Raw genomic sequence first — 17732 nt, 5'->3', positions numbered from 1 at the left:
AAGTGTGACCATTGGAGTAAGTAAACAAGTCACTTAGTGATCCATGTTAATTGAATCATGAAGCTGGAAAAAGATTCTGTGATTCTGAAGTATATATCTGAAACAAATTGCATACACTTTGCTTAGATTTAATATAGATGTGATGAAGTGGGGATTTTTCATAATCTTTTTTGACACCTATGTGTACCCCAGTTCCCTCTTTACTTTGCATTCCTATCGGAGGGGGGTGGGGGGGAGGAGAGGAGGTGGGGAGAAGGGTTAATTCTGCTGTGGGGCAGCACAGGAAATGAGGTGTAGGTGTTGCCTTGCTCTCTGGGCCACAGTGAAGGAGTCATTTAAGGCAGTGGTTCTCAATCTTTCAAGATGACTGTACCACTTTCAGGAGTCTGATTGGCCTTGTGTACCCCCAAGTTTCACCTCACTTGAAAACTACTTGCTTACAAAATCAGACATAAAAATTCAAGTGTCACAGCACACTATTAATGAAAAATTGCTTACTTTCTAATTTTAACCATATAATTATAAAATCAATTGCTATATAAATATTGACAAATTTCAGAGTAGCAGCCGTGTTAGTCTGTATTCGCAAAAAGAAAAGGAGTACTTGTGGCACCTTAGAGACTAACCAATTTATTTGAGTATAAGCTTTCGTGAGCTACAGCTCACTTCATCGGATGCATTCAGTAGTCCAATGAAGTGAGCTGTAGCTCACGAAAGCTTATACTCAAATAAATTTGTTAGTCTCTAAGGTGTCACAAGTACTCCTTTTCTTTTTATATAAATATTATACTTACAGTTCAGTGTATAGTATATAGAGCAGTATAAACAAGTCATATGAAATTTTAGTTTGTGCTGACTTCGCTAGTGCTTTTTATGTAGCCTGTTGTAAAAGTAGGCAAATATGTAGATGAGTTAATATACCCCCCCAGAAGACTCCTGCATACCCCCAGGGGCACACGTACTCTGGTTGAGAACCACTGATTTAAGGAATTGGCTGAGACCTGCTGAAAGTGATCCTTATCAATGCAAAATTCAGAAGAGACAATGGAAAGCTCCAGTGACCAGTACATTCACAGCTACCAACCAATGACCTAGAGGATGGAAGAGGTTCCCTCCGCTGAGCAGAGACCCCAACTCAGGAGCAAAGAATTTGGCAGGGGGTAAAGGGCTGGCTTCTGGGAGAACCTGGCTGGTGTCACCTGAGACTAACTACAGAGTCAGAGAGAAAAAGAGCCTAAGACGGAATCCTCTACAGCAGGGGTGGCCAAATTTACTGACCCTTCGAGCAACATGTGGTAATCTTCAGAAGTTTGAGAGCTGGGGCACACCTTCCAGGGCTCGGAGTTTCAGCCCCACACCTGCTGAAGCCTCGAACCCTGGCAGGTGCACCCCGCTGGGCAGAACCCCCGAGAACCCCCTCCCCACTGGGCAGAAGCCGCTACCCCACCACCCCACTGCAAGGCAGAGATCCTGAGTTTCCCCCGCCAGTCTGGTAGATGGAGAATGGGGGGAGGGTTACAGGGGGAGCTCCGCAAGCTGCACTTTAATAGTAAAAGAGCTGCATGTGGCTTGCGAGCCACGGTTTGGCCACCCCTGCTCTACAGTTTGGCTGGTGGATGGCTCTGGCTTGGGAAGATGCACCATGTTTTTAACCTTTGTTTCTCTGTGCTAACATAAGGACTTCCAGTGTTGTGTTCCAGTTGAGTAACAAAGCCTCCTCTGTTTTTAGAAATGCTGTGTGGTGCCATTGTGAATACTTCCAGAGGTGCATTAGTCCTTGAAGAGCATTCAGGTTTTTAACCAGGAGTCTGTCTAAACTGGACTATCTGGAAGAGCTCATGCTGTGAAGCAGTAGCGCAGGAGCCCAAAGGCTCAGTATCAGAGGCAGTGAGGCTGCATAGCCTACTGTGAAGAAAGAGTGAGGTGCCTTGGGGCTCTGACACACTAAAGGGATTCCTCCAAGAGACTGTTTAAAAGCTGGGATATAGCTTGATCCTGTGGATCTGTGACAGTAGCTAACTAGCAGTATACTTGGAAATAAATGACTAAGTACTAATAAATTATATTATTTTATTTGTCATTGAATGTTTGCTTGTATTTTTAGGTAAAATTTGGAAATACCACATTTAAGACAGATGTGTACCCCAAATCCCTCAATCCTCAGTGGAACTCAGAATGGTTTAAATTTGAGGTAAGTATTTTTATAAAATGTCATCTGTGTATATATATTTGTATGGATATTTGATTTAGAAAGTTTTAGTCAAATAATTCTGGTCTCAAAATAAAATGTGTGCATTTGGGAGTCAAGGTATTGTAAAAATAGTTGGTAATATAGAAACCTCTCCTGCAAACACTTCGAAAGGTAGTATCACTTGCAGGAACTATCCCACTGACTTCATTGAGAGTTGTTGTGTAAATACAGGTTTGCAGGATTGGCTACATGGGTTTTTACCAGTTGAACCAAGCATTATGCAGTTGATACGGTAGTTCTAGAAATGGGTGAAGCTGAAATAGGAAAACAAATTGTAAGATGCTAATTAAATAGGCTTCTTTCAAGTACCCACATAGTTAATAAAAATGCAAGAAACAGGAAGATTTTAATTTGAATATGAAAAGTGAGTTTGCTTTTGGAATATGTTAGATTTACTAATGTTATATATCGTGAAAGAAGCAGGCAATTTTCTGTCTTCTGTATTATTTCTTTATCAGGCATCACATTTTAAAAAGTTACAAAATTATAAAACGTAATGTTGGGGCCTGATTGCAAAAAGCACTATATTTCCCCTACTATTTATCAAGCACCGTCAACTCTCATTATCTTCAAAAGTTGCTATGAGCACTCAGTGCTTTTCAGTAAGTCTTCATCAGCTCGCAGAACTGTACCAGTTTACTTGAAGCTGAATACAGCAGCATCATAGTTGGCTTTTGACGTTCTGCTCTGAATAAATCACTTGTGTTGCATTCTTGTTATTTCAGTAATGCCAAAATAAAAGGAGAAAATATGATTACACTTGACTGGCATAGCCAATGCTATTTAACTGTTTAAAAAATGGGTGGCTTACCCTGTTACATACTTACGTGTTAAGTAGTGTTGGGGAATGTCATTCGAAGAGAACACGACATAAATGCCTCTGTATTGTACTTGCATATAGTGAGAGAGTAGTTGGTAATGTTATAAATATTTAAGACAAATATAAATTAGTGGGATCAAATAGTGCTTTCCATGGTGATTGCTAAGATGTAGTAATGTGAAGTGGAAACATTCTTTAATTCAGCTTTCACTTTTATACTTTGATTTTGGGGATTTGCCTCTTTGAGGGTGTGTGAAACAATTGGCTAAGCTTAGTGGAATGAAAACTTTTTCTGTATAGCAGAAGTTTCTAAATTCTGTCTTTTTGCACGGGAAAGTGTATTCGGGAGAGAAATGCAAAAGAACAGCATTGAAAAAATTATAGCAGGATTCCACATTTCAAATAGACGAATAACAATAACTACTTTAGACATTAGTAAAGTTTTATGTCCAGCTTACTGAGTTTTTCTGTAGGATGCATAGAAAGCCTTTATTTATTTACCACTAACCAGTTCAAAAATGCTTGGTAAAATCAGAACATCAGTACACGTGTTTATCTTTATCATGGTGTGTAGTACAGCTGTTGTAGTTGAAGGGATGAGAGTTCTTATTTATGTTTTTGATGCTTCCTGTCAAAAATAATTTTTTGGAGTAAAGGGAGTGTGTGTGGAGACCATGAATAAAAAACGATTAAATGGTAGTTTTAAAAGTGTGTGTGATTCATGCCTTGCCTTCCTGTGGCTCTGATGTCCTTTAGTAATATGGTCACTTTGGGGAGAGAAGAATCCATGAGTGTATTGTTTGTATACAAGTCACAATAGTTACAAATTTTATGTGTAAACATATTATTGTATATAACTAAACTCTCATTCTTTTGTTTTCCTGCAGAGTTTCCTTGTATTGATTATATACTGAAGTTTTATGTTAACATGTGTTTCTAGGTAGATGATGAAGACCTCCAAGATGAGCCCCTGCAGATCACAGTTCTAGATCATGACACCTACAGTGCTAATGACGCCATTGGCAAAGTGTACATTGATATTGATCCTTTGCTCTATAGTGAGGCAGCTACAGTGATCTCAGGATGGTTTCCAATTTATGATACCATACATGGTAAGCCTTACTGACTTTTTAAAAAGAAAATTGTTTTAGACATAGTTTCTTTGAAAGGTGGAATATATTCTTTTTAAGGATGTCTTCAGCAAGTTTGTAATACCCTAGCATTGCTGCCTGAAGTGCTGCTCCTTTTGACATAATTTGAAACACAGCTCCTGTTAAGTCTTTACAGTCTGGTAAGTAAATATGTTGTTTAAAACCAATGAAAAATTACCGTATATACTCAGTATATCATATATACCATGTGTATATATATATATATATATATATATATATATATATATATATATATATAAAAGCCTGTTTGTTTATAAGCCGACCCCCCTCCTCCCCCCAAGATGGATAAGTAAAAATGGTTAAAACTGTATGACCCTTTTGTAAGCCGACCCTATATTTCAGGGGTTGGCAAACTTCAGCTCCTGGCCCATCAGGGTAAGCCGCTGGCAGGTTGGGACGTTTTGTTCACCTGGAGCGTTCGCAGGCACGGAGCCCCTCAGCTCCCAGTGGCCGTGGTTTGCAGTTCCCAGCCAATGGGAGCTGCGAGGAGTAGCACCACTTCCCGCAGCTCCCATTGGCAGGGCCGGCTCTAGGCACCAGCAAAGCAAGCACGTGCTTGGGGCAGCACATTTCCAGGGGTGGCATGCCGGCACCGGCCATTATAGGCACTGACTTCGTGGGTGCTCTGCACCCAATGGCAACTCCCCGCTTTGCCCCCCCGCCCTAGCTCACCTCCGCTTCACCTCTGCCTGCTCCCTTGAGTGTGCCGCCACTGCTTCCCTTCTCCCCACCTCCTTCCCTCCATCCCTCCGAGGCTTGCTGCGAAACAGCTGTTTCACGTGGCGAGCCTGGGAGGTAGGGGGGAGAAGCAGAGCGGCGGCACGCTCGCGGGAGGAGGTGGCGGTGGAATGGAGGTGAGTTGGGGTGGGGAGTGGTTCTTCTGGGCCCCCCCCAGGGTTATTTCCTGCGGCCCTCCCTGTGCTAGCTCACCTCCACTCCATCTGTTTCCCTGAGCACTCCGCTTCTCCCCACTCCCTCCCAGGCTTGCCGCGTGAAACAGTTGTAGGAGGGGAAGTGCAGCGCACCCGGGGGAGGAGGCCAGCCGGGGAAGGGGTTGGAATGGGGCGGGGCTGGGGGAATGCGAAAAAAAGGGGGGGGGGCAGCCAAAATCTTTGCTTGGCGTGGCAGAAAACCTAGAGCCGTCTCTGCCCATTGGCTGGGAATGGCAAACCGCAGCCACAGGGAATGAGGAGCTCCATGCCTGCAGATGGTCCAGGTAAACAAAATGACAGTGTATTAATATTCAATTCAATGATTTCATAGAGTTTAAAATCATCAAATTTTGGTGTAGACCCGTTTATAAGCTGACCCCTGCTCTTTGATACGTCATTTTTTACCAAAAATATTTGGTTTATGAGCGAGTATATATGGTACATTGTAGGATACTTTTCTTTTTTTTATTGCAATAACAATTATACAGTACAGTTGAGAGATCTCAAATTATGTCACAGGAATTTATTATTGGAGGATAGCATCTGGCAGAATGTCCTTCATGAAATTTCAGAAAAGTGAAAAAATTGACAGACAATGCTTTAAATGCTTTCAAACCAAGGTAGTTAAATCTTTTAAATAAACAAACAAAAAAACTCAAAACCAGTACCTTTGCAATTACCATGCTGTTGCTGAAAACATGTATTTTTAAGAAGGCTATCTGTTGTGTGTTCCTTCTGGTATGTTTGGACAAGCTTTATTTGGGATGAAGGGAGAGGAAGTGACAAATTTTCAACAGAAAGTACAGGATGAAATTCCCTTTTCCCTAGAAAAAGTGTCTTTCTAGTCCTACATGTATCTGTTCAAAATATTTTAGAATTGGGATGAAATTGAAGTTAATAGGAATTTTGCCATTGATTTCAGGATTCCACTCTAGGAACAGAATGTAAGCATAGACGGTAGAGTTTTTTTTTTACTACATTAAAAAGTTTTACATGATTGTCAATTTACAGCTAATTATTGTTCTCCTCCAAACATTTGTTACATGAAAAGAACTAGTTTTGGAGATTACTGATGTAAAAGTCTAATATGCAGTATATCACTGACTTTACTTTGGAAAATAAACCAAAGGCTGAGTTAGATTATAACAGTGAAAATTTAATGGAGTTCAAATTGATCTCTGGATTTGTGGTCATTGTGAATATGTGAAGAAAAATATATGAAGATGCTATTGTACTGAATTGGGCATTCTGTCTGTACCAGTGTAGACATAGTGACTTCTGAGAGAATTGGGTCAGGACGCCCGATATCAAGAAGGTCCCATTCCGTCATTTACATCTAGTGTTTTTATTCACTTTTTTTGTACTGTGATGTCTTCAGCACATGAACAGCTATAGTGATGTGAAGTGATATTGCACAAAATTATTTTGTTAGTCAAGAAAAAGTAATAAGAATGAGGAACAGCTGAAGATGGTGGAGTAGGCACTGTAGGTACGAAGAGAAAAGAAATCAAAGCTGATGGTTGTACACTGAAGAAATGTAGCTTTATTAAAAAATTTAAATTATGGCTAAAAAATTAAGCTTTGTTTGAAAAACGAATTGCCCAAATAATACCTCTTGGTTATGAAGTTCTTCTCTTGTTCAAGTGTTGCAAAAACATTAACTAATTTTCAGTACACCATTGTGAGTTGGTATTATAAATCTGAAATGAATACTGGATACCTTAACGAGAATGGACTGCGGAGAGTAATTCTGTTATGGTCTTGAGACCTTTTTTGAGAGGAAAATTCTAATATGGGGTCTGAAAATATTGTAACAGAAATATTTAGCTTCAAGTTCTTTGAAGAAAAAATATATTGATATTATTCGTTATGGAGTATACCTAGCTTTAACACTAATAATTAAAATGTAAAAATAATTAAATAGTTGAGAAGATTTAATTCTTTCTGTATCTTCTTTCTGATATAAATTTCACCGACCACACCTTTTTTATGGACAGGTATCCGTGGGGAGATCAATGTGGTAGTGAAAGTAGACCTCTTCAATGATTTAAACCGTTTTAGGCAGTCATCCTGCGGAGTCAAGTTTTTTTGCAGTGAGTAAATAAATAAATCAGTATATTGTTCTCTTGTGTGGCAATGGTTTTTTTAGTTATTTTTTAATTTATTAATATAAAATATTGGACAGCTGAGAAATTAAAGATTCCCAAATTAAAATAAGTGTCTCTTCTAGATAATAGTATGGATTAATCGTTGTTAATTGAGTCTTGTGCTCTGTTATTTGTATCTTCTTTGGAGGTAACATTTCTTGAGGAGAGGAAATGCAAAGTGCATTGTTTTCCTTCCATCACTCAGAAAAAGATGTTGTTTTTCTTCAATAAAGTGTTTATTCACAGTAGTGACAAGAATCATGCTGTATTTGCAGTGAAGCAGTGAAAAGATGTAGTTTTCATCATCCTCTTATCTTCATAATTGTTAAAATGTTTCTTTTCTGATAGAATGAACTATAGCAGATTTTGACTAGCCCAGTTCCAGGTCATTTATGTATGAACAAACTGATTTATGGCTTGATCCAAATCCTGCTGAAATCAAGAGAGCGTGGAAGACTCATTATCTGCAATGATCTTTGGATGAGAGCCCTTATTTGATTTATTGTATAAAGCCCCAGTTCAGCAAAGCTTAAGCCAATGTGAGCTGAGCACAGGCCTTAAGTGTTTTACTGATTTGGGGCCTAATAGTCCTGTGAAATCCCAAGACGCATTTTAAGGCCCAGATAGTCCTTGGTACAAGTCTATGTGGTATACTAGAACTAATGAAAAATAGAGTTTTGAGCAGCTACAGGTGTGTGTCATTCTTTTCAAGGCTGCTTTTCTATTTCTTCTAGTTTCTGTTCCCTTTCTCCATTCCTCAACTCTCCTTCAAGGCCCAGTCCAGATCACACTAAAGCCAGTAGCAAAACAAAAGGTCCAATTTGAATTCTGAATTGCATTATTGTTTGGTTATATAAGAACATCTGCAGCAGACCATTTCTTTTTTTAAGCAACTGCTTTAAAGTATCTCAAATTCATTTATTCATCTGATATTTTTTTCTGGTTACTTTACATTCGCAGCAAAGCCTGTTTGTGAATATGTGCATGTAATGTTACTTTGTGTGCATATTTTATTTTAAAATCTGTACTAGTGAAAGAGCTTTATGAATGTATATGTTGAAACAAGGGTACAACTTCAGGCAGTAATTCCAGCAGGCACCAGTAAGATTCTTAGTAAAACTGTTTAGTATGCCCTAAAATCTGTTGTGAAGAGAATCACTCAGATGTCTATCTAGGCATTTTTTTTTTAAGAACTTTTTAAATACTCTTTAAATACTTCGTTTCTAGACTTGTATATTACATATTTATGTATCTTTTCAACAGCCACATCTATTCCAAAGTGTTATAGAGCTGTAGTAATTCATGGATTTGTGGAAGAGCTGGTCGTTAATGAAGACCCTGAATACCAATGGATAGACCGAATCCGTACACCAAGGGCATCAAATGAGGCTAGACAAAGACTTATTTCACTAATGTCAGGTATTAATAAATAAGTTCAACCATAATATTGATTTGCTGCTATTTTTTAAAGTCTATAGTTATTAATTATTAAGGGAGAGGATGTGTATATTTAATTTTTATTTTAGTTGTAATGTATTTACTTCTATCAGGGACAGTCACCGATGGCCATGCCCACTCTCAGTTCTGCATTGGTGGGAGCCATGTGCCAGACTATTGCTCAGTTTGTTGGTCATTCTCAGTGAGGAAAAGGAAGTCCCAGGAACACCTGTTCAAAGCTATACCTCCTTGAACAATCCATGAGGGGAACTGAAGACCCAAAGAGAGAGGATCCTATTCCTAGAAGATCTGACTCTGCTGAGCCTGTGTCAGCCTGTGCCCTATCAACTGGCACGCACCTCCCAAGGTCGTTATTGACAGAAGATCCTTGACACTATCAGACAAAGACCCAGCATCGAAGACCATCTTGGTATTGGCTACCACCATGGCGCCAAAGTTTGGTACCTTCTTCTCCTGGCAAGGGGGGTTTGACCATTGTGGAAAAATCATGGCTTATGATTCCTTTCTTCCCATAAGGAGAACAAAGTACTAAGCCCGCTCACCAAACAGGGGAAAGTGATGCCTGCTAGTTTTCTGGTTTGGTACCGAAGCAGGATATATAGGCCAAATTCAACACCCATGCCTGAAAATGCCAATAACCAGCAAATGTTGGTAACAACATTGACATTGGTACTATCAATGGAATCCCTAGCGTACTTCCTGATTCTAGGTTGGAGAAGTTAACCACATCCCTGGCACCGCTGTCAGCACCAACTTCTCCACGCTTGGCACTTGTGCATATTTCTGACCTCAAAGGTTGGCACTGCCTCTCAATGATGTCCATTCTTCATCTCTGTTACTGGGACATGCCCTTTCTCCTCCATCCGGTAAGGAGCTTTTTCCCCTCACATCACACAGGATATCTCTGCTGATCAGAGTCATTTTAAAGTTCCAGCGCATCCATCTCCAACATGGCAATAGCCGGGTCAATCCAACGTCAGCCAATTTTACCAATATACCACTTTGGGACCATTGGAAACATTGGAGATCTCCTTTTGGGAAATCCAGGAGATGTCCTCATTCCTGTCATTCAAGTCCCTTTGGCATCTACTTCCAGGTTATGGATGTGAGTGACAGGCAAAGTGATGATATCCATGGTGGTTGAAAAAGTAGATGGGGGGAGGGTTTGGGGCAGAAGATGAAGAGCTTTGTTTCAGTTATGTTGAGCTTGAGCTGCTGATTAGACATCTATGAGGAGATATCAGAGAGACAGACTGAGATTTTTAGTTTGGATAGAAGACAAGAAAAATAAAGATTTTAGACTTTATACAGGCTGTAATTGCTGCCAACTCATGGAAGGCATATTTTCCCAAGGATAGATTTCTCTCTCCTTTAGATGATGATGATCACCATAATCAAATCAAATCCAACTACAGTAAGAAATTGCCTCAGACTTCTGGGCCACACATCAACTTGCTTGTACATGATCCCACTAGTCAGACTTAACCGACATTCCTTACAAGGCTGGCTGAAGTCAGTATCTCACCCTGCAAGACGTCAAATGAGCATGCGAGTTGTGGTCCCAGCTCTCATCTTATCAGCACTGAACAAGTGGCTAGACCCTAAGAATGTCCTTCACCACCTCGCTTCTACAAAAAAAAATAACAGATGGATGAGATGGCAGTTGGGGCACCTATTGAAGACCTAACCACCAAAAATCTTGGATTATATTCTGCATTTAATAAACTCTGGACTCTCATTTGGTACCATCAAAGTTCACCTTGCAAAAGTCTTGGCATACCACCCTCTTGTACAGTCATGCTCAGCATTTTTCCCCCAACACCACGGTTTTGAACTTCTGACTGGGTTTCTGCACACCTACCCACCAGTGAGAGAGCCTTCTCCAACCTGGGATATCACAGACAACAACATCTCTAAGAACCACGGTTGTTATTATTAGGTAAATAGCTGTTTTAAATTACTGTCACCCTTGTCTTGCCTCCTCATTTTTCTGTTTGCCACTTATTATGTCATGTTAAATTTAGATTTTACTCTCTTCAGGACAGGGGTGATGTCTTCACTTGTTTTGTGAGGGGCACAGCACATTTTGAGCTATCAGAAAAATAATATTGTGATAAGACTAATATATGTCTGCGCAGTGTTTTTTGTAGATGTGATTGATACATATAAAGAGGCAGTGTGTGCAGCATTAGAATAGAAAAGGCACTTAGTGGGGATCTAGTCAGTGTTGGTCAAATTGTAATTGCATATGTGTCCTATTTGCTTTTTTAAAATTTAAACTACGTTGTGAGTGAATATGCGAATAAATCAGTCTTTCACCTGTTAGGATATGGCTCATGTCCAGTTTCTGATTAGAGCTGGTTTGATGATTTCAATTCATTTCCTCTGGGATGACCATTTACGTCATAAAACAACTATTAACATTGTTGGAATTTCAAAGGTCATTTTGGATTGCCCAACCAAGTGAAAGTCCTTCTCAAATGTCGCTAATGAGGTGTGAAAGCATAGGACGAAACTGTTTGCTTAGTGGTGGTCTTTGCCATGGCTGTGGTGTAAAACAGCCCATAATAGTAGCATTCTGTAATGCATAATGTTCCGTAGTGCCATCAGTATCAGATGTTATTAACTGTATAGCAGGTAGCTTGTTGTTTTATAAAAGACACGTTTTTTGTACATTTTCTGAAGCATTAAATGTGTGATGAACTTAAAATTCTGATGTAATCTCAAATTTAACAGACTTTTATTGTACTCTTAACCATATTGAGAGAGAAATTTAAATAAAACAATGATATACTAGCCACTAAATACTAATACCTAGATTACATTTTTTCCTTTAAATTTTTTCTTTCATTTTTTGTTTGGCAGATAGTCTTGGAGATTGAAGTAGTCAGTATATCCACAGAACAACTACAGTATAGGAATTGCCTTCTTCTTCATGGCTTAACCCTGACCCTAGTGGGACAAGTTTCAGAGTAGCAGCCGTGTTAGTCTGTATGCGTAAAAAGAAAAGGAGTACTTGTGGCACCTTAGAGACTAACAAATTTATTAGAGCATAAGCTTTTGTGAGCTACAGCTCACTTCATTGGATGCATACATATCTCCCCACTATATTTTCCACTGTATGCATCCGATGAAGTGAGCTGTAGTCACGAAAGCTTATGCTCTAATAAATTTGTTAGTCTCTAAGGTGCCACAAGTACTCCTTTTCTTTTTTCTAGTGGGATAAATCACTTTAGAAGATTCACTCTCCATACCTATTTGATCCTGGCATCTCTGCTATGTAGGTAGCCATAAAGGGTAGCAATTGTGGTAGTGTGTTTTGTGAGGCTGATTCCTGCATATGAAGAACTGGATTGAGACTATTAATAAATATAAATATGTAAATTACCTTAGGGATGCAATTTTATTTATGTAAAAAGTCAATTGATGATAAATGTTCCCTGCATTTTTTTCGTAGTGGTAAATGCACTTACAACCAATTTGATCAGATACCATGTCTGCGGTAGTAGAAATTAGAACATGTGCGCCTATAGTTATAGAGAAAAGTGCAGGAAAAATATTGACACTGCATAATTCAATTTATTTACAACCTTAGTGAAGGAAGCAAAAATGTACAATTTTCTTCCATTGTTCTATATTATTTGCTAATTATGTCAGTTTTCAGCATAGTGTGGTCATCTGAGAAATGCTATTGTAATGCAATCTTGCAAAATGGCCAAATTCAGGTTCCTACAGCAAACTCAACTCCGTTTCTTGACTTGTGTACAGTAAAGATTTTTCATTTTAATACCAAAGGAACAGTAGAAAAATAGTCAGAATATGTTTTGCATAATGTGGCGTCCATGTATATGATATAAGTACATTAAGGTAGAAATTGAAAAGGAATAAAAACCATGACATTAGGTTGATATATGCTTTTATATGTTTTGGAAGTTTGCAAAAGAAAAAAGGAAATTAAAGATGTCTATCCATGCATTTATTTGTCTGAATTTCAAGGAAGTTTGAGGCCTCAATGCATTTCATAGCTATATCTGGATTATTTGCAGTATTACAGAGCAGCTAGTAACTCCAGTACACCCAACTCTTGTGATGCCTTGCTCATATCCCTTCCCACAAAAGAGAAATGAAGGTCCTAATGAACACTTAAAAAAACAGCCAAACAAAAAAAACCCTCCTCAGGCCTCTTCTTTTTTTCTTTTTGGTAGTAGTAGTGCAGCTAGAGTTGACTGGGGGGGAAAAAAATAAAAAAGAAATGTCAAATAATTTTACAGTCTCTGTTTTCAGTTTCTACTCTTGCCCATTTTCTAGAAGGCTCTAAATGTAAATGGTCCAGATGTACTACTAATAAGATCACAGAACTAAGAGTCTTCAATTTGCAGGAGAACGTTGTGGCTATGTTTAGGTATAATCATGTGGGATGTTCTCTATTAGCCAGTTTACCTATCCTGAAATTATTACAAAAATGAAGAAGGTCAGATCCACAGAAGAGAATAAGAAACATCCTCTTTAACATATTTGCCCTATATCTAAGTGAGATGTCAGTTAACTTGTGTTTATTTTTTTGTAGGTGAACTTCAAAGGAAGATTGGCTTGAAGGTACTTGAAATGAGAGGGAATGCAGTTGTTGGTTACTTGCAGTGTTTTGATTTGGAGGGAGAATCTGGACTAGTAGTACGAGCCATAGGAACAGTCTGTACCTTGGATAAAATAAGTAACACAGCATTCTTACCTGCATGTAATTCCCCATCTAAAGAAATGAAGGAGTAAGTATGAGTTAATAGATTGTAATGGAGTGAATTTCATTTCTTTTCATATTCATTCAGTTTTACATATCCAGTGTGTTTTCCCAGCATTTACTTCTCCTTTACTGTTTTTTCTTGTCTGTAACTTGGTTTATGTTGTGCAATTTTGAGAAGATAGACATTAGATGATGCAGCAGTAAATCTTGGCAAGAGAGATGTTTTTCTATTAATTCCATAACTCTTGCATTTGTGCAGTCATAGCATTGCACATTCCTGTGTTGTGATCCGCCAACCTCTAGCTGGTAAATAGTTTGCACGTGCAAATAACCTATTTTTTGTTCATGGGGATCTTTCACAATACTATGCATTTCTTAAGGGATTTCTATTTTTAGCACTTTGAGTGTCTTTGCTGTGCATTCATGTAAGAAAAGAGAAGTATATTTGAGTTCAGATATTTGAGTGGCTCAGGAGATAAAAGGACATCCTTGAAGTCTTTTAATCATTTTAGTCTTTTGTTTTTCTTTGTAAGCAAAGGAAATTAGGCTATATTGTACACTGACTGAAAAAGGTTTCATGATGAGGAGTGTGGCCTATTGTTCACTTTGGCTAAATCCAGTTGTTCACTTTGGCTAAATCAACACAACACAGTTTGAATTCAAATTTTTAATAGGAACAAATGAAATAAAATTAGGAAAATTCCAGTGTCATATTATTCTGAGGGTGGAAGCATTTACAGTCCTCAGTTTCCACTGTGATTACATCAATTTATTTGTTATGGCATCTTGTGTATATTTTACACAATTACTAGACGAAAAATAGAGTACAAAAAACTATACTTCTGTGTAACATGTCCAGATATATATTGTTTGAATTAGGTCATTTTCTTTTAATGATACAATAACTAAGATTATTGTAGTCTTATAATTATCATAATGCAATCAGAGCACTTTGTATAAGGCAGCAGCAATACCACTGTACAACTTCCCCAGCAGTGGAGTCCAGTTATTGGTCTTATTTAGAATTATTAATTTAATTTGTATTGACTTGTGAAACATGCAACCATTACCACAGAGCTTCTGGGCATATTAACAACATAAAAACCACAAGCAATTAAAAAACTACACACTGGCTGCAGTAGCTAGCAATTTAAACATCACCCATATATTTGTAGCATTCAATCTTGAACAAACGACAAAAAACATTATCTTAACCCGTGTATATGCAAGGTTGTTTAGCAACTTGCATGCTGGATTTTGATAAGGTTGTTTTAATCAATCTATGTGGTCCTGCCCAGAAGTGTGAGTGGGTTTCAAGACCAGCAGATTCTACTCACGTCTTGTTATTATCTTTATTAACCTTAGCCTTTAATGCCAAAGATTCAATAATATATTAACAAGTTAATACTTCGCTATTCCCCTGCTCTTTTTGATTTTGTTTTGACTCTTGCATGCTAGGAATTATAACTCTTAGAGTCTGCTTAAAGAATAAGAGATCTCCGCTAACTAGCACTCCCTGAAATCATTTTTAACATAACTTTGCAATCTGTTGTATGTATTGTTTTCTTTTCTTCCACTTTGGCTGCAAATTCTCTCAGGTCTCCGCTGGTTCATCCGCCAAGCCATGGATGCCGCTCGACTCACAACAGCCCAATTCACACTGCTTCTGGCTCACGACTTACCCAGAACTTCTCTCTGTCTGTTCCCACTCTCATCTACACTGGTACGAGACTACTCAGACTCAGGAGCTGGGGAGAGGCAGGCCACAGGCACAGTGGTCGCAAAGTGCAGGCAGGCAGGCAGTGTAGGCAGGTACCACCCGTCTTTTCTCCCTCTTTTTCTCACTGGGAGTCCTTCTGCTGTCAGTGGAGAATTACTGCTGTGTTCAGCTGCTGAAACAAACTCAATAGTTACTTGGAAGAGTGTGTGTTCCCTCAAAGTCTCTTCCACAGAGCTATACTTTTCATTTCCTTGAACAACTTGAGATTACCTTTTAAAAAAAAAAAACAACCCCCCAAAAATCCTACATCTGAGTTTAGTAACATCCACCAGGTACAGTTTACAAGTCTTTCTTACTAGTCATAATAGGAAACCATGATTGGGCTTCAAATTGCTTTCAAGTGTAATTCAAATGTTACCTCAATTTTTAAAGCGTTAGGAAGGGTTTGTGTCGCTTTGTGGAAAAGACAGTACTGGAGAACAGGTAAGGCAATCTGCACGTAACTGACATGTTTGTCAATACAGTTGTATTCCTTAAGGTTTTTCTCTTTGCTTTGTTTTTAGCTGTGGGCACACTGCTGATGCTATAGGATAAGGAAACATTTTTTTCTTAAAATATGTGTGTGTATACATAAATATACGTGTGTGTGTGTATATACACACACACACAAATATAGTTTGAGATCATTTTTTTTTAATAATCTAACTCAGCAAGCATTGTGTAGTTGAACAATTTTGTTTAAAGCCATGTATTTTGAGTTTTGTTTTCTTTTGCATATATACTTTTTTTTTTTTTTCTTGGTCTGACATTTCATGCCTTTTATTTGGCTTAACTGTTCCAGTGCCGATAATCAGCATCTATCTGTAGAATGCTGAGTGAGTAAACATCATTTCTTTGCCTTTGGCCTCATCCCCAGCAACACACTTAAGGAATAACTGCTGGCCCTTCCCCAACCCCATCCTGGTGTTCGGATCATGCTGCTGTCAGCCAGGTCCTTTGGCACAGGATTACTGAATATGTTTCCACCTTCTTCTGGCAGGATTCCTTTCAATGAAGATCCCAATCCCAATACTCATTCATCAGGACCCTCCACCCCTCTGAAAAACCAAACCTATTCCTTTTCACCTTCCAAGTCCTACAGTCGACAGTCCTCTTCTTCTGACACAGATTTGAGTTTGACACCCAAAACTGGTAAGGCGCTTCCACCCACTCTTATTTTTTTTGTTAATTTGTATTTGTTTTATCTTTTCATTCAAACCCTCTTTCCTTTTTGGCATGTAAGTTATCAAAATGATGTGGAAATTGGATATTTCAAATAATGCAATTAAAGAATGAAAGCATTTTGTAGTGCGCTGATTTACTGTACTTTGTTTTCCAAAGCGTAATAACCATACCATATAGGCAGTTTAAGAGTAGCTTTTATAGTATAGCCATTTAGAAGCATCTCAAAATGTTATAAAGAGAGTCCTAAGGAATTGTCTTTTTCCTTTAATTTCCTCCACTTCAGATGGTAAATTATGGGGGTACATTTTCACCATAATATGATGGGGGAAATGAGTGATCAAGTCTTACTAATATGTGACTTTTCTAAGCCTAGTCTTCTCTGCTGAAAATGCATCCATATTTTTGTGTAGATTCCACTTGTCTGTTTGCAAATTGATTCTAGAAATGCAATTGCTGGTGTCTACTGAACTTCTTCAGGGTTATGGAAGTGGCTGTGGTAAATCAAGTATATGCTGTCGTGTAATTTTTTAAAAATAGTTTTAAAGGCTATTGAACACATTTTTAAAAGCTTAAATATTTTTCTCAACTGGCTTTTCACAATTTAATTGAATGCTGATTCCTCCCTCCACCCCCTCAATTTCTTATGGAGCACAAGAAACGTGGCTCTGCCTTGTTTACTTCCTTCTCTGTATCAGTCGTTATTTCAGTACAGTCCTGGGAGTTTTGAACTCTTCTCCTTTAATTGTTTTGCTCTGCTACAACAGAACAAAAATACTATCGGCCCATGTATGAAAGCGTGGTTGCTGTTTTAAATGTTGGTTCTAAATATGATGTTTAAAAGTAGTATTTGAATTTGAGAACGTTCCCATCTCCCTAATCATGACAGTTTTAAGGTATGTTACATTTTTTGACTCAGTTATTGTACTTGACCGGTGTCTCAGGAGTACTTCAGATTCAAAATTTACACATGGAAATAGGTTGTAGATTCTCAAGAGTAAATTTTGCAAACTCAATCCAAAAGCCTAAAATAAACTATCAAATTGTAATTCTTCCTCTTCTTTTTTTTGGGGGGGGAGGGGGTTACTTTTTTGGCCTTTTCTTTATCTTTTGTGTAAAAATAGTGATTATGTCTTATGGACAACCTATGCTGAGCATTTATGTTTTTAAAGAAACTGAGAGCAAGTGTTTTTAAAAAACAAACAGGCCAATATTTATTTTTAAGAGACACCACCCCACAAATTCATACATTTGTATTATTAAATTCCTGATG

General features: G+C 38.3%; 1 protein-coding gene across 20 annotated transcripts in view; it reads left to right on the top strand.

Moving 5' to 3' along the window:
• C2CD5 (C2 calcium dependent domain containing 5) overlaps positions 1-17732 on the top strand; it is a 134842-nt gene that overhangs the window by 11945 nt on the left and 105165 nt on the right. For 11 of the 20 annotated variants that reach the window (XM_073318152.1, XM_073318105.1, XM_073318106.1 and 8 more), the window contains 6 exons: positions 2105-2191; positions 4012-4183; positions 7173-7268; positions 8586-8741; positions 13348-13543; positions 16278-16429. In XM_073318152.1, the coding sequence (XP_073174253.1) occupies positions 2105-2191; positions 4012-4183; positions 7173-7268; positions 8586-8741; positions 13348-13543; positions 16278-16429 (859 nt within the window). Of the gene's footprint in view, positions 1-2104; positions 2192-4011; positions 4184-7172; positions 7269-8585; positions 8742-9018; positions 10720-13347; positions 13544-15116; positions 15242-16277; positions 16430-17732 lie in introns of those variants that run through there. The other 9 variants (XM_073318172.1, XM_073318218.1, XM_073318181.1 and 6 more) reach the window with 3 other exon arrangements.

Source organism: Lepidochelys kempii, chromosome 1 (genome assembly GCF_965140265.1).
Source record: "Lepidochelys kempii isolate rLepKem1 chromosome 1, rLepKem1.hap2, whole genome shotgun sequence".
NCBI lineage: Eukaryota > Metazoa > Chordata > Testudines > Cheloniidae > Lepidochelys > Lepidochelys kempii.
Note: the sequence above shows the minus strand (reverse complement) of the source record. Positions and strands in the feature narration are given on the sequence as shown.